At 42.1% G+C, this 24,842-nt stretch overlaps 1 protein-coding gene across 1 annotated transcript in view; it reads right to left on the reverse strand.

Annotated features, from left to right (window-relative positions):
• Window positions 1-12,561: 12,561 nt before the first annotated feature.
• Window positions 12,562-24,842, reverse strand: part of PPP1CB (protein phosphatase 1 catalytic subunit beta) — a 44,446-nt gene continuing 32,165 nt past the window's right edge. Inside the window, exons 5-8 of the mRNA XM_077341436.1 lie at window positions 18,558-18,629; window positions 17,827-17,978; window positions 16,650-16,784; window positions 12,562-14,264 (exon numbers count right to left, since the gene is read on the reverse strand). Coding sequence (XP_077197551.1) covers window positions 14,160-14,264; window positions 16,650-16,784; window positions 17,827-17,978; window positions 18,558-18,629 — 464 coding nt within the window. The 3' untranslated portion in view covers window positions 12,562-14,159. The remainder of the gene's footprint in view (window positions 14,265-16,649; window positions 16,785-17,826; window positions 17,979-18,557; window positions 18,630-24,842) is intronic.

Consider the following 24,842-nt stretch of genomic DNA (forward strand, 5'->3'; position numbering starts at 1 on the left):
TGTGTGGGGTGACTGACTTTTCTGGAAGTCTTTGGTCTAGGCCTAGACTGCTAGCAAGGAGATGTGGGAACAGAATACCTTCCTGGTTGCTCTGATCTGTGCCTGTATTTTTACATAGATTCCCAGGGAGAAAGGAGTACAGGATAAATATATAAGATCTTGTGCAGAAATCTAAGCGCCTGGTAGAGAAAAACTTCAGCAGGAAACGGGAGAAACCAAGATCATCCCCCCCCCTTAAGCGATTGTTTTTTTTTTAACAAAAACTTGTCATCAGTATTTTTATATTTGCATGTAATGCCAAGTTTGACCCCAAGAGATCTCAGGTACTATTTATTATTTATCATATGGCATGTGTGGTGTAGTCAGGAGGTCCTAGGTCTGGAAGCCAGGCAAGATATATTCAGAGGTGGTTTACCATTACCTGCCTCCATGTCATGACCCTACTGTTCCTTGGAGGCTGACCCTGCTTAACTTCTGAGATCTGACAAGATCAGGCTTGCCTGGGCAATCCAGGTTAGAGCTTATTTCAAGTATTGCGTAAATATAGTTTTACCTAATTTGTTAAACTCAGAATCTATGAATTGTATGTCATTTGTTGGACAACAGGGGGCACTGGAAGATAAAGCAAGGCCCTTCTGAGACTATTTACATTTCAGTACTAGTTCCCCGCACCTTTGCAAAATGAGATGCAACAGTAAAACCAACTCCACCATGAAGGCAATGCAGACTATAAGGGACCATTGATCAGTAGTAAGCAAGAACCCAGAGCAGCATCAAAAGCCATCAGCCATGTTCTGTGTATTCCAGGTAAATGGATCTTCTGGGTCTCGTAGTAATAGTGCAAACCGAAAGGATGGTTTTGTATATTATCCAGGACTGCCAATTCTGGCTTGGAATATTCTTGGACTTTTGCGGGTGGAGCCTGGGGAAAGGGGGTTTGAGAAGGAAAGGGCATTCAGTAGGGCATAATACTATATGATCCACCTTCAAAAGCAGCCATTTTCTCCAGGGGAACATCTCTGTCGTCTAGAAATCAGTTGTAATCAGTTGTAATTCATGGAGGTCTCCAGGCCCCACCTGGAGATTTGCAACCATGTAATATGTTGGGGCTACACTGACAGGAGGACAGGAGGACAAAGCTGGGTTGGTGGTTAAAGACTTTTGCTTCTCTCCTGCAGAATTTCCATGCTCTGTGGCGAAAGGGTCACACTGTCAGATGTCTTTCCTTTATTCCTGGAACACTTGCCTTATTTGCTAATCTTAACTCAGTTTTTATCTTTAAAAAACAACAACGATTGGATCTGTGTGTTCTCCTCCTTTCCACCATCTATATATGCTAGGATGGGTGGTGGCGGCGGCGGCGGGGGGGGGGGACGGGGACGGGGATAATCAATCAATCAACTTGGTTAAGGATAAATGCGCTGTTGCCATACACTGGGATCATGCTGCTTCATTGTCTTTCTCACTAACATTTTCTGTATATACAAGGAGGGGAAGATTTGCACCAATCCATCCTCCCCTAGAGCTTTTATGCACTGGAGGTTTCATGCCAGACTGCAGGCTGGAGTTTTAGTCGTGGTAGTTTGCCCCACCTCTTCCTGCGCCCACACGGGAGAGCATTTGGCCCGGTGTGCCTCATCCGCCCTATCTTATGCATGTTGCTTTTAGGGAAAAGTCTTCTTTGTCTCAGAAAAGTGTGGAGCAAACGGAAAAAGGGGTGCCAAAGGCACCTCTGCACATCTGGACAGCCACAAAGCTCAGAGGCAGAGTGAATGTTGGGGCTGGTGGAGGACAGAGAACCGCCCTTCTTTCCCCCACCTTTTTCTCAGCTCGTGAGAGGAAAGTACACAGGAGGACAAAACATTTCAGATGCTGCCTCTCCATCAAGCTTTCCACTTTGCCATGCCACTTCTATGGGAAATGCAGTAGGGAAGAAAGCTGGGGAGTGGGGGTCTCGGAAAGCCAGGTTTAGGCTCCCCTGTCTCCTGAGCTTGGACCTGTCATCTGGGTCACCCATGGCTGTTCACTCAGCCTGGCCTACCTCACAGGGTGGTGGTTGTTGAGGATGGTGTGATGGGGGGCGAGTCTGGTGTGCCTCAAGATTCTCAGAGGTAGGATGGGAAGAGACGAAACAAAAATGGTTAAGATGTTTAATGATTTTTAAATTGTAAATATTGTTGTATTGATTATGTTGTTTACAGCCCTGTGCCATTTAATAAATCATAATAATAGTTGCAAGAGACAGATGAATTGTAACTGAGCTTGGCTGCTGAGGTTGGGTGTGGGGAGGTGCTGAAAAATCGCTTAATTTACTTGCCAGGAAAATAACTCATCTCATAAAAGTGCTATATATATAAAAAATTAATTTCTATGGAAGTGGAAGATATCCCCCCGTTAATGGTATCCCTTGGAAATAAACTCAGTCTTGTGTGTGATTAAACACATGGACAGTGCACTCCTGTGCTGGGGCCGCACCATGGCAGGCAGCCACTGCATAACTAGTGTGTAACTGACCCTTACGCTGGCATATCTCGGCCATATGCTGATGCAAAAGTCAGTTGATTACCTGAGTGCTTTCTCACTCACACACCCCTTAAGACTGTGCCGTTATTGGGGCCCTTGTGGGATCCCCAGTAAACCAATTGCTTTTACTTCTAGGAATCAGTTGCGTTAATCAAGTTTGCCCATGTCCTTTATAAAGTTTATATCTCTGGTAACTGGCATAATATTTTATGGCACATATGGTGCAGATTGACAAAGTAACTTTTATGTCAGATCCAGCCCACATTACAAATGAGTTTGACACCTCTGCCCTAAGCTATTCCTGGAGGATCCATATTCCCCTGGAACAGCATTTCAGTGGGAGGAAATTTGGGGATGCCAGGTAAAGAAGAGACAAGCAAAACTCAGGAGTCAAATAATTTTCAATGCCTTTAAGGTAATTTGAATTTATTTATTCAATTTCTATACTTGGCCCTCTTGGCACAGCTGCCTCAGGTTGTTTGTTTGTTTATTTACCACTCTCCCCTGAGGCTCAGGGCAGTTTCTATAGAACTTAGTTAACAGGGAACAGTACAGATGACTCAGTTGTAAACACTAACAATACAGTGATAACAATAGAACAGTATGCTGGAATAGTGGAACAGTTGAATGCTAGAGAACAGTAATTTAACTATAGCATACTGACAGACCCATGTGTTGGACAAATCAGTAGTGGTTTTCATGGGAGGAAGGCTCGGGAGCCAATGGAAAGTGATTTGTTTAGGTTGACCTCAACCAAATACCTGGCGGAGGATCTTCCTTTTGCAGGCCCTGCGGAACTGTTCAAGTGGAACGAGATAATAATAAGATAATAATAGAATATATTCTTATAACAGATCATACTCTCATATGTATTAACAATCATTTCGCTAAGAAAGATGGTAAAAACTTCTAGATTAGGATTAATATGTGATGGGAACTGAATATGTATGTTAAAAGAGGATGGCAAACCATATCAGCTGGTCGCTTTTTTTCTCTTTTACTTTTCTGTAAATGCTTTACATAATAATAAATAATAAAATTACAAAAAAAAAAAGAGAAAGGCTGTGCTAGGGACTATGGGCTCATTGAAAAATGTTGCAACTGCACAAATAGTTCCAGATAGGTAGCTTTATTAAGTCTGTAGCAGCAGGATTTTTTGTTGCAGTTGCAAGAATTGAATTGTCACATAAGAGAGCCAGCTTGGTATAGTAGTTAAGAGAGGTGGCTTCTAATCTGGTGAGCCAGGTTCGATTCCTCCACATGCAGCCAGCTGGGTGACTTTGGGCTCCTCATAGATCTGTTAGCAGGGCCCTCTCAGCCTCACCTACCTCACCAGGTGTCGATTCTGGGAAGAGGAAAGGGAAGGTGATTGTAAGCCACTTTGAGACACCTGTCAGAGAAAAGCATTATATAAAAACCAACTCTTCTTCATTAATGTGAAAACATCGTACACAGGAGCCATAGGGAAAATCTGAGCGAAGGGTTGCTGAGCAGGTAGCTGCTAAGGCAGCGGTAGCCCCTTGTCTTTGCTGGCTCTGCCAGGCTCTCAGCTGCCGCTGGGGCTGGTCTCAAGCAGCAGGATCAGCTGAGTGGGCCACATAGTCAGTGCGTCAAAGGCAGTGGTGAGGCTCACAATGGAGCTGTTGGAACCTATGCAGAGCAGCTGGCAGACCCAGGCTGCTTCTCACCACAAACCTTTGCCACCTTTTGGAACCTGCAGGGCGGCCAGGCCGAGCAGGCTATGCTGGGTGAGTCCCGTCTTTGGCCTGAGGAAGTGCCAGCTGTGGCAAGGCAAAAGAAGCTGGAGAGAATTCAGTGGGGTGGGCGGCCACAGGATTTCTCAGCAGGTCTTTTCCTGGTCCAGCCACTAGCCTTTGTTGTCCTGCATGACTCAACCAGACCTGGCTGCTTGGTATTGCTTGATAGCAGCTACCCTTAGAAGTCAGGCTGGTTAGTGATTAGTTTCAGACTATGACTTGAGAAATGTACTTTTGAAGCTCCATTCTACCATGGAAGCTCACTAGATGACCAATGACACACATGCAAGCCTAATTCACCTTACAGGATTGTTAGAAGTGCCTCCTTCCCTGGGGGGACAACTCACAGGGCCACATGCAGCATCAACCACTGGGCAACTTGCTTCCATGCAATTTAATAAACCCACGTTAGAGGTGGCAACTAGATGATTTTATACAGCACAACCTGCCCTGTGGCAGTATGTGGGCAATTTGCACCACCTGGCTGGGTGCGGTAGTGGCTACAATACAACTCGCCTGAGCAACTTGCTATAGCACAAGTTTTGCAACTTGGCCAGTCTTTTTACAGAGAGAGGCTCCTAAAGACAGGGAAGAAGGGAAAGCCAAGCAGCAGTGTCATGTCATAGTCAAAGTAGGGCTAGGCTCTTGGAGACTCAGGTTCAAATCCACATTCACCTATGGGAGTTTGCTGGGTGAACCTCAGTCTAATCCCACTCAGCCTATCTCACACTGAGCTGTGGTGTGCATTAAAGGGAGGAGCGGAGAATGATGTAAATTATTTTGGCTTCTGATTGACGAGAAAGGTATGGGGGGAGGGGGGCATCCAAAGTTGGTTGTTGAAATAGGAGAAAGAATCCGTGAAAGTAGAAAGGATTTGGGGATGAGTAGGAGAAAAGAGGACATGGTGGGAGCAGCAGAAAATGAAGTGACCCCCAGCCCCTACAGTTCTTGTAGCACAAATTACCTATCGATTCAGGTAAGAAACCAAAGATGTGCATCACTGTTTAATCAACAACTGTCAACAATTGGGCAAGTTACAACAGATGATATTATTACCTTGTGAAGAATACATTGCATTATAGAAGAACCAAGGATTTTGTTAATCAGATCAGGAGAACAAAATACATATTAAAATATTACACACCTAATTCTATGTACTGTCATATTTTTACCATCAAACATCTGTTTTAATTTTTATCAACAAAAATAAGCAGCTGTTCTTATTTATTTAAAATAAAATGAATAAGGAAGCCACTTTAAACAGGTCTCCTTAAAAGTAAGACCCATGCGCTTGCAAATGAGCCAACTCCCGTGGGGAAAAGTCAATGTGTTTAAGATCATGTGACTTGCATGAGAACAAAAACTAAACTGAATATTTGGGATGTAAGCAATAGGAAAAGAATTGGGCAACATTGAGTAACAGTCCTGGCAGGATCCATCACATCACATCAAAACCTGACCATTATCTTGTTTGCATGGTTTCAGTGCAGCTCGGCAGCTGGTCCATCGACTGGATGTTTCGCAAAACAGCTGGCTGCTCAAGGTTGAACCGGCAGCCCTGGAAGTGCCGGCTGTTCTGTTCCGCCCCGCCCATTGACTTTGCAGTGTGCAGCCACCCAGGCTGGAAGGTCAGCCAGGCCTATCAGGCTGCTTGCATGCTTCTTCTGCATTAACCAGGAAGGGAAGGATGGGGAAGGGAGAAGCATAGAACTGGCACCATTGACCTCCCCCTTCCTAAGGATGGAGATTGAGTACAGAAAATTGTTACATCTACCCTGCCATGCACATCTATAAAATGCCAAATAACAACTTAATGGCACCCACCTGGGGATCGAGAGGTGCTTCTGTGTTGGCGAGAAAGGGGGAGAAGAGAGAAAATGGTTAGCTAAGTGCTACTGAGGAAGGCAGCCCTTTGGAGGGGCAGGCTCCTGACCATGCCTAATCACTGCTGGCTTGCAGCTGTTTAGGCTTGCAGCTGTTTAGGAGGGTGCTCCTTTGGGGAGAGAATGGATGTAAGGAGACCGTGTTGGAGAAGGTAGAAAGAGGGACCTGTCCACCTTCTGCTCTTAGAGACTTCGTGGCCTTTCTTCCCTCTGGGCTTGCCTCCTGCTCTAACGGAGGTCAGGAGGAATAGCTGAGGTAATCCTGGCTCCTGCCAAAACCTTGCACGTTTCCCCCTCTCTCCCCCCTTCCATAAGCACTTCCATTGCACAGCATTGCTGTGGGTGCCGCATATTTTCACATGAAAAAAAACCCAGGGTCCAGTGGCACCTTCAAAGTTATCAGATTATTCTTGCAAAAGCATCCTTGCGTCAGAGCTCACTCACTTCATACAATGCTTGCACTTGAGGAAGTGAGCTCTGACATGCCATAGTTCACCCCTGCTGATCAAAAAGCACTTTTGGATGGCATGGAAGAGGGAGGGATCCAGGGCTTGCTCTTATCTTTGGATACCTGGGGATATTTTAATCATTGTTGTAAGCAATTTTGAACCAAAAAGAACAGGATATAAACATTTTAATAATTTTTTTAAAAACAATTTAAAAATTGTTAATCTTTAAGGTGCCACTGGACTTCTGTTTCGTAAGGACAAGAGGAAGTTTTTGGAATAAGGGAGGGAAGGATCAGCCTGTTGGCAGAGATGTAAGGCAGTTTTCTAACGCTTCAATTTTTCCATGGAAAATTTCCCAGTTCTGAAGTTGAATTGTTTCTTAGAACAATGAGAAATGAATACTTTTGCCAATACAGTATTAGGCAAGTTTGGCAGTGTCAAACTTATAATTAATGGGTTTGATCCAGACTAAATTTTCTACTAATGGAAGACTTCCATTAGCAGAAGTATACAGCTGTTCTTGGGGAACTGGGGACCCTCAGGCCATTTCCAAAGAGAGGGGTAAAATAGGAGTGGCTTCAAACGCGGGATGGCAAAATGTTTGCAGCCATCCTCATGGGGAGACCTCTCTCGCATTTTCCCTCTGCCCTTTGTGACTTTTTGCCTCCTGAAGAGGCTGCAAGGGAAAAATCAACAGTGCCCCATTGCTCTGGAGAAACCTCTTCTGTTGGTGGAAAATTTAGGATCCAACCCAGTGTTTTACAGGAATTATGAAAGAATACATGTTTGTATTTGTAAGACAGAGGCAAAGCCAAAACTAATAGTTAAGAAAAGCAGGAAAACAATCCATATCTGGACTGTGTAATTTAAACTAACATCTGAAGTATCCTAGGAATAATAAAGACCGATTACACAGGAACATTATCAAAACATTTGCAAATGCTAGGAATACTAGCCATTACTGACAATATGAACCATGCAAAATATTGAGGTACAATGATATTTCCACAATTTATCATAACATATACAAGTAATAAATCATGAAATGGAATATATAAACAAGTATAGACTCTGGATCTCATCTCTTTCACGACATTTCCTTTTTGATCTGATTTGGATATTTTGGGGATGGTAGAAATACACATAATCTAAATACAATGTCAAGTTGTGAATGTACCTGATAGGCTGTGCAGGTTATATCAAAACCAAATCTAAAATTCTTATTTGTCTCCATGGCAGAAGGGATATTGTAAGAACTGATCTTCTATGGAATGTAATAAGTTATGTTTGTGATGCTATGGAGAGTGACAGTGAAAAAAAAAGTTGCCCCAGTGACTTCTATGAAAAAATGGTACGGAAATAGACTAATGTACAACCACTTCTCCATGACGTATCATTCAGTTCTTTGGAAATGTGAAAATTAGTGTCAACAGTGCCATTTTTGTTTAGCATGTTTTAAACACTGTCACATAAATACATGCTACACTGACTGTAAATTTATGCAAGCATTATTGCTATAAGAATAAGCTTCCATAAAAGAAACATATTTGAACATTTAAAGCACTTTAATTTGAATACTTCAAGTCTGTATTCTTGGGACATAAAAACTAACACTTTCTAAATTGTTTGCTTAATGCGTCAAATGCGCCATGCTTTATTAAACAAATTCAAAATAAATGTTCAATTCATATTTTACAGAAAACCCGTTTCACTGGTATTGACCTTCAAGTGGGGGGGGGGGAGCACAAAGACAGACTTGAAACCTAAGAGGTAGTGGTAATAGGGTTTATTCTAACAGTTCTGCAATGACAGAACTTTCCTCAAGTGCATTGTGCTACAGAAAGGCTTATGATACTGGGGGAAAGTACTGCTGCTGTTGGAATGGATCCATCCCAGCATTCTTCCAATATAATACTTTATATCTACAAAATGGTATCCAACAATTTGTGTTTCCACTTGTAAAATCTTTCTAAAGGGTCATTTATGCAATTTGTTCAAAACGTAGCCTATGAACTAGATATATTAAACTATCCAACCTCTTTGTTGCCTTTGAGCAAATTAGCGCCACTGAGATATATGATGTAAGTAAACCTTGGAGGGATTTGCTTACAATTCAAACGTAGAAAAATGCTAGAAACAATATGCATGCATCCACATGGCTAAAATGAATTCTCTTGAATTACTTGATATTATAGGTAACAAAACTAGTTTAGCATAACTCTTAGTACTTCCACTGAATTGTTGGAGACTTTCATAGCTGGAGTCCACTGGTTGTTGTGGGTTTTCTGTGTTACGTGGCCATGGTCTCGTAGTTTTAGTCCCTGATGTTTTGCCAGGTGTATTCACCTGATGTGTTGTCAGGTAAAGCAGTTTTCTGTAATTTTAGAAATGTTTTAAAAATAAATTTAAATTCATAACTTTTATATTGGTGATTCTGTAGACTTTTAATGGTATATTCCTGCAAATTTTTAAACTCTGTATTTTAAGTATGCATATCTGATATGTTGTATCCCACCCTGAGCTGCAAGGGAAGGGCGGGATACAAAAACAGCAAACCCACAACAGCCAGTACTTCCATTCTTACAGCACAGGAAAAGGCTATGGGGCCTATAACCTAAACAAATAAACAGCAAAGCCCAAAAACCTGCACATCTCACTTTACCTTTGAGAATGAACCAGTGGAACCCAGAATAAGCATTTCAGTACAACTGATTTTCAAGTAGCTTCAAAGAGGAAAGTTATCATAAAATGTAATTTTAACCATTACATGCTAGGTTGATTTCTCTAGCATTCTAAAAATGCAGTCTTATCAGATAGAGATGTGAAAATGAATATTTTTTACTTTTAAGTAAAGTGGCTTAAAAAAGATGTTTCTGAAAGTGGTTTTGCGAGCATACATAATCAGTATTATCAACACCTTATCTGACGTTAAAGGCAAAGTCCGTTGTACCCAGGAATACAGCGGCTGCTAGGATGCACACCAGCACTGTGGCCTTTGGGGGGGGGTAGCGGCTACATGGCAAAAGCTCCTGCCTACCCTTGGACGCTTGAGGCACTGCCTTCAAACCTCAAGGGACATTTGTGACCCAAGGGTCACCAACCTCTAGCTGTGGCCTGGAAATCTCCTGGAATTTCTCCACAAAGAAAAATGGATGTTTTAGAGGGGGACTCTACAACTCATCTCCAGGCTCTTGGAGATGAAAGGGCTTGATTGGGAGGAGGAACTCTGGCAGAGAGGTTGAGATCTGGGGATTTGCTGGAATTTCCAGTCAACAGAGATCAGTCCCCCTGGAGAAAAGCCCTGGCTTTGGATCCCATAGAGGGGCAGGGTTGCCAGGTTCCAGGTGGGAAACAAAGAGAAATGCTAGGTAGCAGGAATTGCTAATACCAATAAACATCAAATAGCATAAACTGTATTGTTTGTTTCTTCATTGAAAATAATTGAGAGCAAAATTTGCTTAAGGAACTGAAAACCTTTCAGTCAAGTATGTTGTTCAATTCAGTTCAATTTCAGAGTAAATCAAAAACAGTTGAATGTTACAATCAAACATGAAAACATTAGTAGGGAAAGGATGTACAGAGGGTTTCTCAATTACCGCCTCGGTCAGCTTTTCTCAACTTTTTACCCCTGAAATATTCTTCAGCAGTGGGATCTCCAGGTCCCAGCCGGAGGTTAGCATCCCCACAACTGGTCAGGGGTGCCAGCCTCCAGGTGAGACGTGGAGAACCCACAGAATGAAAGCTCCTCTCCAGACCACAGTGATCAGTTTCCCAGGAGGGATTTGGACAGAGGGCTGTTTTCCACTCCCTTCCACACACACATGCATAGAGAGAATACAAGACAAAAGCATTCCTCACTTATGAAATTGCAAAGCTTAACCACACTAACACCTCTCTGTGTAGGAGATACCCAAGTGTCTCCCTTTTTGGATTGCTACAAGAAGCCATTGGCCAGAAGGTCCATATTTGAAGGGAAAGAATCCCTTAACAGTCAGTGAGCAAGCCAAGAAAGACTTACACCCCCCCCCTGAAACAGCTTCTCCTGCCTTGTCCTGTATTAGCCTTTCTTTGTAGAGCTCCCTCCTGATTGGGGCTAAACTACTATTAGAGATGAAGAAGAGTTGGTTCTTACCATGCTGCTTTTCTCTACCCGAAGGAGTCTCAAAGCGGCTTACAGTTCCCTTCCCTTTCCTCTCCCCACGACAGACACCCTGAAAGGTAGGTAAGGCTCAGAGAGCCCTGAAATTACTGCTCAATCAGAACCGCTTTATCAGTGCTGTGACAAGCTCAAGGTTACTCAGCTGGCTGCATGTGGGGGAGCGCAGAATCAGATCTGGCTTGACAGACTAGAAGTCCGCACTCCTAACCATTAAACCAAGCTGGCTCTACCAGGGTGGGCCATTCCTGGCTGAGGGCCATGACTTACTCATGGGTAGCCATTCCCAGGGCAAAGGTTTTCTGGGTTCCCTGGGCTCCAGTGGGCTGGCATGGTGCCATTTCTGGGCCTCCCATAGCCCCCCCCTCCAGCAGGGACACAGAGGCTGACCCCAGGAGGCAGCTCACTCTCCCCCCTCCTCTGAGTTGATAAGGGGCCAGGAGGTCAGGGCAACTTACTGACAGCAGGACATGCTCCGAGGCTAAATCCTCTTACACTCAGCAAATTTCTGAAATTGGCAGGAAGCTGGAATGGGATAGCTGATGCCTTAGTAGCCCTTCCTGGCCATGGGCTCCCTCCTGATTGGGGCTAAACGACCATTTCTGGCTGAGGGCCAGCTCCTATTAGGGGAATAATTCAGAGGAGCCAATCATGTAGGAAGTAAATTGTCTGCATGCAATTTGAACTGAATGGCACTCATTGGCAGAGTGCAATTTGAGCTTATTGCCCCATTAGCAGAGTGCTCTCTCCCTATTAGTAGCATACCCCCAGGGAGGGCCAATCAGATAAGGACTGAATTATCAGCATGCAATTTGACCTGATTGCCCCATTGGTAGAGTGCTCTCTCCCTATTAGCAACACCCCCCCCCCAGGGAGAGCCAATCAAATAGGGATAGACTTGTCAGCATGCAATTTGACCTGATTGTCCCTCTGACTGAGCAGCGATATCAGGGCTCTCTCAGCCTCACCCACCTCACAGGGTGTCTGTTGTGGAGAGGAGAAAGGGAAGGAGATTGTATGCCACTCTGAGACTCCTTTGGGTAGAGAAAAGAGGCATATAAGAACCAACTCTCCTTCTCATGGGCAGAGTGTAGTTTGAACTGATTGGCCCTCACTGGCGGAGTGCTCTCTCTCTCTCTCTGGTACATCTCCAGGGAGGGCCAATCAGGTTGTGGGTAGGCAGTCAGTTTGGATTTTATAAGGTTTACTGATGAGAGAACTCCATCTACTTTACCTGCTATTGTAAAAGCACTCTTCCATCTTGTAGCCCTCTTTTCTTCCATGTGGATTTGCCAAGTAATGACATGAAGAGGCTCACAGCTAGATCCTACTAGTTTTTCTTCTCAGTCTCACCTGATCCTTCCCATTACAGACTATCCCACATGGCTTTTGTCCCTCTGGTTAATACAGCCCCCAGCATAGCTTTTGCAGTGGTTTAAGAGGCCTTTTCATTTATCATGAAGAGTTGGTAAAACTTTACATTGATTGCTTTGCATTCAGATAATTCCAGATCAATGTAAGTGAGCATCATAATGAGACAGCCGTAGTTTCCAGCCATTGACCTACAGGTAGCATCTTGTCTGATATAACACATTTCTTGCTATTAAATAATCTGATTTTGTTCGCTCAAATCACTTCCACTGGGCTGAAACACTGTAGGGCCTTTATATCAGTGCCAACATTGAACTTTTGACTGCATAACATCTGTATAGCATTTATGTGCCATGATGTCAAATTGCTTCATTAAAAGGATTTCACTTCATGGAAGAAAGGAATAGAATGACCAGACAGACTTCAAATCAATTAAACAACTTTACTAAATGAAAAAACCCTACATTTAATATATGCATTTAAAACAAAATGGAATTAGAAAAGAGACTTAAATCCATTTTCAAGAACTTATCACTTTGCCATAAATCATCATTGCATAATATGTGCCAGTTCATAAAATGCAAATTACCAGGATCCTCAACTTATCATTTGTGAAGACAATATTAAGGAGTTTTACATTTATTGTTTTATATTTAGAATGGTATAAATCAACAGCTTCTCCCTAAATCATATAAATTTAAATGTGTTTGATAAAATGTGTACTCTCATCCAATCTGTCTTTCCATTTTTATCCTCCTAAAATCTCTGGACATTGCTTTATCACTTTGCCATTTGTCAATAATAACCTTTTAAGAAACAAACAGGAAAAGAAATACTGCATCAACTCTTGATCATGTACAGAAATTATTGCTACCATAGTACACTACAAAGCAGAAATCTATACAGAAATATATGAACTTTGATCATGAAAATCCAGAGATATAATCTTTAGTGACATAAGCCTTACAATCATGTAGAACATTCACATGGCAATATTAGACAGTCCAGCCACCACTAGCCATAGTTAACCTACTGCTCACTGATCAACATCCTTTCAAATACGCCCTTCCTGGAGGTCGTGAGAGAGTGCAGGGGACAGAAGGGGTAAGAAGAGGGCTAACTTTTCAAGGCTTGTCAAAGGAGGATCCTCATGTTCGGTGAGCTATGCAAGATGCAATTTAATGCAAGTATGGCATTACCAGGAAGCTAAGCATGCCAAAAAGGTGTTTCATGCTAATAAAAATCTAATGCAAGGTACCACTTAATCAAGTTACCAACTAATAATACCATTCCTGCTCTATTTTAGTAAAATGGTGCCATCATGAGTGTAATGTTAATTTAAAATGGTGCGGTGCACAAAGTTATTCTGTGGAAATCTACGATAAAATGCAAGTTTAGGTATTCAGAAAATATTATAGATTGCTGGGTTTCCCAGGTAGTGAGCTTTATTCAAATTACTAGCTTAGATGTAGTTTATTTTTAGATGCTGTCAGAGGGGCACATATTAAAGTTAGCAGGAGTACGGGAAGAGGGAGAATAGTGACAGCTGCCTAAAAAAAAACCCCTTTCACAATTCATTTTCAGTCAGGGAACATTGCTAGATACTTTGCCATCATTCTACCTACAAAATAATAGAAATAAAAGCAGTCAAGCAACAGTAAGACCACATTACACAAATGAAACATCATGCTCTCGTCTGGTTTAGCTATTACATCAAGCTTAAATTGGGATGTTGGTCAACTTGAAAACTGATGTGACTTATGCAACCAACATTTTTTTTTTGTTTAGATCTGATTTTACTCTATGTTGGTTATTGGAATATACTTGTTACAATACAGTGTTGCACATCTGTCAACTAGAAAATATTAAAGATCCTTTACCCGTCTCTTTAAGTTAAAGATGTGACATCATAAAGGGTGTCAAATGGCTGGATGGTTTTACAGTGCACACTTATTATATACTGTATATATGGAGTTTTGTCCTTTATAGATCTGATGGTTGTTCTAATGTGTTCCTTTCTTCACCTCTTCTTAGGTGGATTAGCTGTGCGAGGTGGAGTGACTGGACGTCCAGAATTCAGTCCACCATACTGGTACTTTGCTTTCTTTTCAGATGGTTTCAGAATCTTAAAAGGAAAGAAAAAACATTTTTTGGTAAGAAATCTACAAGCCAGCAAAATAACTATATTACACAATATGAAAGTTTGAATTTCCTGAGTGAATAAATTACCAGCCTGCATAACGCATTATTTAGTTCATGTACACCCCATCTTTCTCTCTTCTCCAGTGGGGACTGCAAGCAATTTCCATAGTTCTGCTCTGCTCCATTTCATCCTAACAAAAACTGTGAGGTAGATTAGAGAGTGTGAGTGGCCAAGCCTCTGTGGATTTGGGGCTGGGTCTCCCAGATCCTAGGCGAACACTAGCTATTTCACAAACTTCCCCATGTATCCTCCAAACTAGTTGCTGCCTTTTACATGCACGTCTCACTTCCAGTCACAGAAAGGGATTATGCAGGAATCTACTCTGCTCATTAATTAAACATGACAGGGCCATAGGTCTATGGTAGCACAGCTACAGATCAGTTGCCTTAGACTAACCTTTTTGAACTTTTTTATCATTGAGAAACCCCTGAAACATTCTTTAGGTGTTAAGAAACCCCAGAAGTTGTATGATCATGAATAATTCGATTGGGAAGCCTGGCTGTGAACATACCCACCTGAGGCCCCTCCCCTTCCAATCACTGGCCATTGGGTGGGTGGATCAACATGAGGTGGGGGCATCAACCAGATCTGGTCATGTTACCCAATGAATGTTTAACAAATTAAAAATATATATATATTAAAAAGTAATTAATTCCCACCCATCCAGAACTGTCAACCTCTCCCACCAAAGGTTTCATGAAACCCTGGTTGAGACAGCCTGCCTTAGTTGAAGCAAGCAAGGCTAGATGAGCCATTCATTTATTATACAGCAGTTTGATAACCAAACTAAGTTGGGCTCAAAGAATTAGTCATATCAGCTCTATCCAGTTTTTAGCATATTAACAATAATTCACATCAAATGAAGAGTCACATGGGGTTCTGGCTTTGATGACTTCCTGGTCTTTTATCAACATCTGCCTTAACCTTTTGTACAGGTATCTCCTCAAAGCTTATAACTAACGGCCTAATAACCCACTAAACATAAAATTCTTAACTGATATCTGTCCAGAAAGTGAATCGTCAATTAAGGAAGCTGAAGCAAAGGTCCCTCCCTCCCCCACCACCTCCATTCAAACTGCTTCACAGGCTAGATTTAAACAGGCTACATAGTTCTAGAAACCTGTGACCTTAAATCTGCTCTTTATTAGAAATATCATAGAATCATAGAGTTGGAAGGGGCCATACAGGCCATCTAGTCCAACCCCCTGCTCAGTGCAGGATCAGCCCTAAGCATCCTAAAGCATCCAAGAAAAGTGTGTATCCAACCTTTGCTTGAAGACTGCCAGTGAGGGGGAGCTCACCACCTCCTTAGGCAGCCTATTCCACTGCCAAACTATTCTGACTGTGAAATTTTTTTCCTGATATCTAGCCGATATCGTTGTACTTGTAGTTTAAACCCATTACTGCGTGTCCTCTCCTCTGCAGCCAACAGAAACAGCATCCTGCTCTCCTCCAAGTAACAACCTTTCAAATATTTAAAGAGGGATATCATGTCCCCTCTCAACCTACTTTTCTCCAGGCTGAACATTCCCAAGTCCCTCAACCTATCTTCATAGGGCTTGGTCCCTTGGCCCCAGATCATCGTCAACGCTCTCCTCTGTACCCTTTCAATTTTATCTATGTCCTTCTTGAAGTGAGGCCTCCAGAACTGCACAGAGTACTCCAGGTGTGGTTTGACCAGTGCCATATACAATGGGACTATGACATCTTGTGATTTTGATGTGATGCCCCTGTTGATACAGCCCAAAATGGCATTTGCCTTTTTTACCGCTGCATCACACTGCCTGCTCAAGTTTAGCTTACAATCCACAAGTACCCCAAGGTCTCATTCACACACAGTGTTACCTAGATGCATATCCCCCATCCAGTAGGTATGCTTTCATTTTTCTGACCCAGATGCAGAACTTTACACTTTATTAAACTGCATTTTGTTCTCATTGGCCCATTTTTCCATTGTGTTCAGATCTCATTGAACTCTGTCTCTATCTTCTGGAGTATTTGCCAGTCCTCCCAACTTGGTGTCATCTGCAAACTTGATGAGTAATCCCTCCACCCCCTCATCTAGATCATTAATAAATATGTTAAAAAGTACTGGACCGAGCACCGAGCCCTGAGGCTACTCATCTCCCTCCAGTCTGATGAAACACCATTGACAACAACTCTTTGAGTGTGGCTGTCTAACCAATTCCTCATCCACCTAACTATCTGAAAATCCAGATTGCAGTCCTTCAATTTATCCATCAGAACATCATGGGGAACCTTATCAAAAGCTTATATTGAGAAAGCCGTGTTCTCAGTTTACTGTACCTGAAAAGAACACATCAAAGTTTCATCCACACTCATCATCCCACCAGCATTATCAAACTCTCCACAATAATTAGGAGCAGAAAATAAGGTAACAAGCTGCCGTTTAGCAAAGAATTCATAGCCATCTTCAACCACCTGTTAGTAAAAAAAAGAAATAGCCAAGATTAAATACTTTTGTAGGTCTTAACCATTTGTTTTTACTCCGCAGCCTCAACCATTTGTGAAATTAACTGCTCATACTACAGCTCTCTCAAGCATACCAAACTATGTAAAAATGTACAGTGGCTTTAGTGTCCACAAGCTAGATGGTGACTGAATATGCAATTTAAGATTTTGCCATTTTAATTTTAGCCCACACAATAAAAATCTTGCAAATTAAGATATATGGAATACAAACATGAAGGGAAATCTTTGTTGTGAAACAAGGCAAGCTTCAAAGACCTTCCTACATTGGGGGGAGGGGCATTTAAAAGCCTAAGGGCTCAGATTCAAGAAATGCCTGCACAAAAGCTAGTACAATGTTTTGTAATTTAATGAGGATGGAATTCATACTTGATTTCTGGGACAACACTATTTGCAGCCAACAGCAGAATGAAACAGAGATGTTTTCTGTCATTCCAGAGGGTTGGACCAAAACCAATGTGTTAAAATTCAAAAAAATTATGGCTAAACATCTGGAATAAGTTCCTGACAGAGCAGGTCCTCGGGATGTGGTGGGTTCTCCTTCTTTGTAAGTTTTTAACCAGAGGCAAGATAGCCATCTGACAGAAATGCTGATTCTGTGAACTTAGGCAGATTGTCAGTAGGTGGGAAGAAGGGGTTGTATTAGTGCTTGGCTCTTATAGCTCTTTCTTGCATGCCCAGGGAAATGTTAATCGCCACTTTGTGGTTGGGAGGTGAATTTCTTCCAAACCAAGGATTGTTTTTTTGGGGGGGGGCATCATCTGGGCATGGAATTGGGGCCACCGTGGGTGGGTAGGTAGTTGTAAATTTCCTGCATTCTGCAGGGGGTTAGACTAGATGACCCTGGAGGTCCCTTCCAACTCTATGATTTTATTATTCTAATAGCTATTTGTAGTCAGAAGTGTACTGGTTCATCAATACATAGCTGCATACCGTGTTGGGTTTGTGTGCCAGGCAGATGCCAAACTGAAGAAAAGTACAAATCGATTTATACCTGATGAGCTCGACAAATCAAGTCCAAATCATGACGATTCAAAAATTTGCTGACTACGTCTGCTCCAAAAGTGAAGGAGACTCCACGGTCATTTTCACCCCATCCTTGCACGTCCTTGTCTGGATCAGACCACAGCAGGTCACACAGCAAGCCTTAGGAAGAGAGAGATGGCCTTAAAAAAGGTCCTAGTGTGTAACATTGCAATATATATATCTAAAATGATGTAAGACTCTTGGTAAGCACTTTATGCACAAGTATGCAAATGTCATAGATTTAAGTGCAATCCTGTTCCTAAGGGACTCAAAGTCTCATCTGAACACAGCCCGCGGCGCCGCGGTTGCCGCGGACTAAATAAAGCCGTAAAGGCTTTGTGGGAGGAGTTAGGGCGAACTCGGTCCGGGATGAGAAAGGGTGCTGATTGGCACCTTCCTCCGGATAGACCATCGGCCGGGCCAATCGGCAGCCGCAAAGCGCCTGCCGATTGGCCCGGCCGATTCCCGCCCTGCCAACAAGGAAGCAACTGCGAGCCGCGCGGAGTTGTTCCGCGGCTCGCAGTTGCTCCTTTGCCAGCGGCCTCACAGTATTTGGGGGGGGGGGGAATGTTTGATATTTTTACATAATCCTCACGTAAGAATGATTCTCACTACTTTTTACATTGTATGCCTTATTTTTAGATTTCTCTTCAAACTAAAAGATTTTCATTTATGAGCAAACATTTGTAGAGGCCTCACCTGTGTCAGGAACATCTGTAGGTCTCATAATTCTTCGAATCTGTTCCATTGACTGCAGATCTGGAGATAGTCCTGTTGAAGTGAGAGAATAAACCCATTCTGCTTGTTTATAGAAGACAAGTCAAAGTGATGAACAGTTTTGACAGCACTAACCTAATTTCCCACTGGGAAAAAAGCTTAATTAAGCCATATTTAATGCATCTGGTATTTAAACACAATTACTTGAAAAGTGTAAGACTTCAAATAGTTAGATATGGTTTACCTTTAATATCTGAAATTTAATTTAAAAGTAAGCTCCAAGGATGTCCTCAAATTTTGCCCATAACTACATGGAAAAATCTAGTTTGTTAAAACTTTAAGGGATTCTCTATCTGACCTCTGTACAGATATTTAAATCTAGGTGTGGCTAAAGGGCTACAGCTAAGCAGCTCTTCATTTTTTGCTAATGGCCTGCTATAGCCAGCCCAGTTAATATATTTATTTTATGGGCACAACGAAAATGCAGATTAGGTCTGTTGCTGAGCAGGAAAAAAAACAAGTTCTATGCTAGGAATTATTAGGAAAGGGATCATAAATAAAGCAGCCACTATCTGAATACCCTTGTATAGATCTACACATTTGGACCACTGTATAGTTTCACTGCAACATCTCAAAATGAATACTGTGAAGCTAAAAAAGGAGAAACAGAACCCTCAAAACTGCTTAGCACCTTTGTGCAAGGACACACTATGGAGTTTGTGCATTTCTGTTTAGAAAAAAGACAAAGAGGCAGGGGGATAGTGATAGAAGTTTATAAATGTGGGTACAAGGAACTTTCTCTCCAAAAATAGAATTCATTTCACCAAATGTAGCTAGTGGCCAATGGATTCGGTCAGATAAAAGCATGTACTCTGTCAAGTAATGAACCTGTGGAATGTACTGTTCTGACATGTTGTGATGGGTCACTACCTAAATGACTTTACAACCGATTAAACATATTCACAGAAGATAAATACATCAGTGACTATCTATGCCTATTATCCATGTCATCCGGATGGAACCCCATGTTCAGTGGCAGTACAATACTAAATGCCTATCAGAGAACATCAACAGAGAAAGAGGCTTGAACCTATGTTCTTCTGCTACAGGCTCGATGGATGACCCAAGGAAACAGGCTTGATCCAAAAAAACTATTCATATGGGGCTTGGTTCTCCAACTTAATATAATGTGATCTAAATTAGTTTGTACAGGCTGGTCAGATATTTTAACCTGATATACAAACAAATGGGAAAACAGGACAAAGCAGTTTTAACATTAGCCTTTGCTTTAAAAAAATCTCTTCTGGTATTTAAATATACAGATTACATGTAATAAAAATTGCTTCACATTATCTAGATACAGATAAATTCCACACCAGGAAGTCAGTGCATAGTGACTTTAAAGCAAAGTACAAGTCAGTACATACAGAAGCTTCCCAGATATGTTCTCACAGCAAGATGACAGTAGTAATAAAATACAACATGAATTGAGAATGTCAGTTGCAATATGCACTGGAAAGCAGTAGAATACTGCAGGAGTCCGGCAGCATCTTAAAACCCTAACAAAAATTATGGCAAGGGATAAGCTTTTGTGAGTCCCTGTTCACTTCTTCAGTATGGAAAGCAGTATGTATACGCCCAATTCTGAACATGGCTCCAGTATGCAGACCAGAAAATAGGTGGGATGCCGTCATAAACAAGTAGGGGGGATTTTTCTGTAGACAAGGAGAAAAGTTAAAAAAAAAAAGTGTGCGCAGGGGATTAAAATCACTATCCGCAGTGTAGAGGTGCCTATCTTCCAAGGTGTTGGAGCCTGAGCCTATGTACCTAAGCAGGACGATTGGGGCAACAGCAGCAGAAGACGGGAGAGGGAGATAAAAATGGTGAGTGGGGAACGGGGAGTACACTTGAGCGGAGAGGGCAGTCTATAAATTTAAAGAAATCAATTAAAAAGGATAAAAATAGCAAGGATGGCGAGAGAAAGAAAGGGGAATGCTGGGGAGAAAAAGTGGGGTGGTAGTGTTTTCCTGCTCCATGAGTTCCACAGGCCCCAAACGCTAAGAAACAAAAGCATTACATGAAGTATGTAGAGTAGCTAAATACAATCATTTTAAAGTGACTTCCCCTCTTGATTGCTTCAGAATATCAAGTTAAGCCTACGCAAAATAGGAGCTGAGGAATTAAAATGTTACTGTAAGAAGTATTCATTTATTAGCACATTGGTATCCATTCAAAAAGCCATTTGGCTGAAGTCTTCTATGCATTGGCTTTTGATACCCAAGAACAAAACCCCACTATAGGCAGCCCTGTATACCACACTATTTTAAGATACAGACTAGCAATAAACCACAAGTGTAAAATGCATTAAAAGAGCAGTAGAAATGTCACATATAAAATAGACATTGGACAGGATCACACTAGTCAAGACTTGGCCATAATTTGCAACTGGACAATTACTTTAATAAATAAACTAGCTTTAGGTAGGTCACCATGTTGGTCAGAAGCTGCAGAACAAAGTTTGAGTCCAGTGGCGTCTTTAAGACCAACAAAGTTTAATTCCAACTATAAACATGTGTGCAGGCATACTTCAGATGGATTGAAACACGACTTCAACTATTACACATAGGTAGAGGGTGAGGGTGGGTTCTCAGAAACTGCTAATTAGAGTCAAGATGCATAGGCAACTAAACAATAAGTATTGATAAGAATGGACTGAATAATAATTTTTATTATCTGTATGCTAATTTGCTAGCAGCTGTGAGACCTAAGTTTGAGTCCAGTGGCACTTTTCAGACCAACAAAGTTTAATTCTGGGTATAAGTGACAACTGATTGACTTAGCATGTGTAGTGAGATAACCCGATATCTATTAAGCCCTGAGTGTCGTCATAAATTCAGCAGTCTCCCGTTCCTCCACTGAATACCCTGGGAGATTGAAATGTTCTCTTACAGGTTTCTCAGTTTTGTTGCCCTTGATATCAGATTTGTGTCCATTTATGCAGTGGTCCCCAACCTTTTTATCACCGGGGACCGGTCAACGCTTGAAAATTTTACTGAAGGGGGGGGGCAGTCTTTTGCCAAGGGACGTTGCTGCTGCTGCCTGAACCCCTGCTCCGCTTGCTTTCCTGCCAGCGCCCCTGACTTCCCGCCGCTCACTGGGGGGCGCTGCCAGCAGCAGCTGCGCAGTGCCATGCTGAGGGGGAGCCCCAGCCAGGGTGTCTGCTGGAGAGCAACAAAGGTGAGCCAGTGGCAGAGTGGCAGGGCAGCCCCCGAGGAGGAGGACTAGGAGGAGCTGTGGCCGGGTACCGACTGTTCCACGGACCAGGACCGGTCTCCGGAGCGGGGGTTGGGGACCACTGTCCTGTGGCACAGGGCTTGACCTGTTTGCCTTATAAAGAAAACTGAAGGGCATTGTTGGCATATAAAATGTTAGTAGATGAGCAAGTGAAGGTGCCTGAGGTGGTGTCGTTGCTGTAGTTAAGACTGGGTTGTCTAGGTATATACGGCATCTGAGTTTATTGTAAGCTGTGATACCAATGTCCATGTTCAAAGTAAATGCCATATTATTGTTGGTGAGCAGATGTTTACAATTTGGGGTAGCTATCTATATGCAAACCTCCCCCCCTCCCCACACATAGCACTTGTGAAAGAGAACAGTCATTATCCAGTAGAGGTTGTAGGTTGCTGAACTGTTTTGAGTTCAGATATAGTAAACTAGCTGCTGTTGTAAAAATGAGTTTCACAGGCTCTCTAAGTACTTAAGGACCTCAGATATAAGGGAAAACATTGAGACACAGACTTATGAGAACTCAATGCTTCAGAAAGGTGTCAAGAGCAATTGAGTGCTAGCTAACTATGAAACCCTGTGTTTGTAGGTGGAGGGGAACTTGTATTCTGGAATGTAATCATAAACTAAGCCAAATATTTAATTTATCCTCCCACCTCTCTACTGGCTTGTGATGCCAAATGTCACTGTTTCTCACAGTACACAAACACTCGGAGCCTGAAGATATACTTCCTCATATAGCAGAATACTTCTTTTGAGTACATTTACTCCTTTTTGTATACTTAACTCACACCAGTTTTGTTCCTTTATTAAGCAGAGTTTTTAATTTTAACTTTAACAGAAACTATGTTTTGCACCTCTGGCATTCAAAAAACAATATAAGCTCTCAAATATGTTAAGTGCTAATTTTGTTTGCATACAGAATATTTTCCTACCCCAAGAATGTAACGCTGTGGCAAGGTAGATGTTCTCTAGTCCAAGCATGTTGGTTACAACTGTAACACTAAAATGCTGCAATGGGCCTTGCAAGCACAAGCTCCACAACTGCCCCACTGTTTAAGAACATTTTGATAAAGTATCCTCAACATTCAACCATGCACACCAGAAATACAAATACAACAAACCTATAGTGAAGAATATTAAATGTTAATCACCTCCCTTTTGTGCCAATGGTACATGGCTCCAGCAGGTTGCAGAGAACTGTTGGACAAGCAACACCAAGAGCAGGGAGAACATGGGCCACTGGGAAAGCACGTCTCAAAGCAACTACCCCAAGCCATTTCTTATGCCACCTGACACATCTGAACATTATATGCAGGGAGGATGTATTTGTGTGTTCCATGGAGCAGGGGGAAGAGGGAGGACTGCCATAAAGCTGCTGGGGTACCTCCAGCAACCATCATGGGCACTTCAAGAACAAATGAACCAGCAGAAAAATGAACATGGGCAAAACATTTGAAAAAGTGAGGGGAAAAACTTACTCTAGATGACAGAGCCATGGCTTCTCAATAAATACTATCTATAATTTAAAAAGTTGATTTTTCTAGTTATTATTACTAGTTACTAGTAATACATACAGATTCCTACAATGAGAAAACATGAGTGTAGTAATGGGACATATTGATAGCCTCTGTGGACACTGGGGTGTTAAACCAAGCAAGCCTTAATAGATCCAGCAGGGCTAAATCCTAACGAGTATTTGGTAAGGCTGATCTACAACTGGGCTTTCCAAAAGGCTTCTGAAAAGATAACCACATCAAAAAGATCCCCAAATAAACTTAGCGGTCCTGGGCTAAGAGGACTGGAACTCTTAGGGATTTAAAAGTAGTTAAGTGATAGGAAGCACTGCAGCAATAAATGGATAGTATTTTATTTAGAACATTATTATGACAGCTTTCCATAAGGCAACAAACAGGAAAGTAATTACACCACTCTGAACCAGCTTGCTGAAGGTGGTGTAAAAATCTAACAAACAAACATTAGCATTAAAATATATTTCCATAATTCAACTAATACACATTATCAACAATAACTATTATTAGGGCATGCTAGGAAAAACAACATTCTTCATCTACTGGCAAAGGATGCCAATAGAGGGAGACAGATGAGTCTCCCTGGGGGGAGAGTTCCTAAGTTCTTGTGTCACAACAGAGAAGGTTTCTTGGGTTGCCTCCATCTAGCCCCAGATAACAGGGACGATTGAAAACTGGGCCTCCTAGGATGGCCAGAGCAAGCAGACAGATATGTATGGGAAACAGCTGTCTTCAAGATATATTTGTCCCAGTCCATAAAGGGCTTTTGGTGTTCTCAATGGAGATAAGTGAATAGTGGGACCCATAAGGATTAGTAGAATTTATGTTACCAGAAATGCACACGTGTCCAAGACATGTGTCTATTTAGCAGTGAGAAATTTGGTAATGTAGTATTAAGGATCGTTTGCCAATGTTTATGATGTCATTATGATGTCATTGAACCCTTTAGAGCTCAAGGCAGACAAGTAGTTACAGCAAAATAATGAACAATTTTCATTAGACAGAAAATAAAAAGAAATAGACAAACATATCTGGCACACTAATAGACAAGCGGATAGGAAAATAAATTGCAATCAGTACATTTACTGGTCATGGAGAAGGTAAAGGCAGAGAGTGTCATGACCAGCCAGCAGCGTGAAGAGTGTTCTGAATGGGTCCCAGTTCAGAAGCACACTATGGCTTGGCAAAGCCAGAGCTTATATAGGTTTTTGGGAGGGAGTCATGCTGAGCTTGTGATGGGGGCATGACAGGAGCAAGGTGCGTGTATGATGGAATTTTTCATTGGTAGAAAGTTGGGAAATGACCTGGCTGGGACCAGAGATGGGTGCCGATGAGCTCAAATAAAGGAAACCATTATGTCTCAATGGGTCTGTTGGGTTGGGGGAGTGATTTCTCCTGCCAGATTGGCTTAGGATGAGTCAAAGGTGATGGACAAAGGGGATTGCCTAGA

This window comes from Paroedura picta, chromosome 1, assembly GCF_049243985.1.
Source record: "Paroedura picta isolate Pp20150507F chromosome 1, Ppicta_v3.0, whole genome shotgun sequence".
Taxonomy (NCBI): Eukaryota; Metazoa; Chordata; class Lepidosauria; order Squamata; family Gekkonidae; genus Paroedura; species Paroedura picta.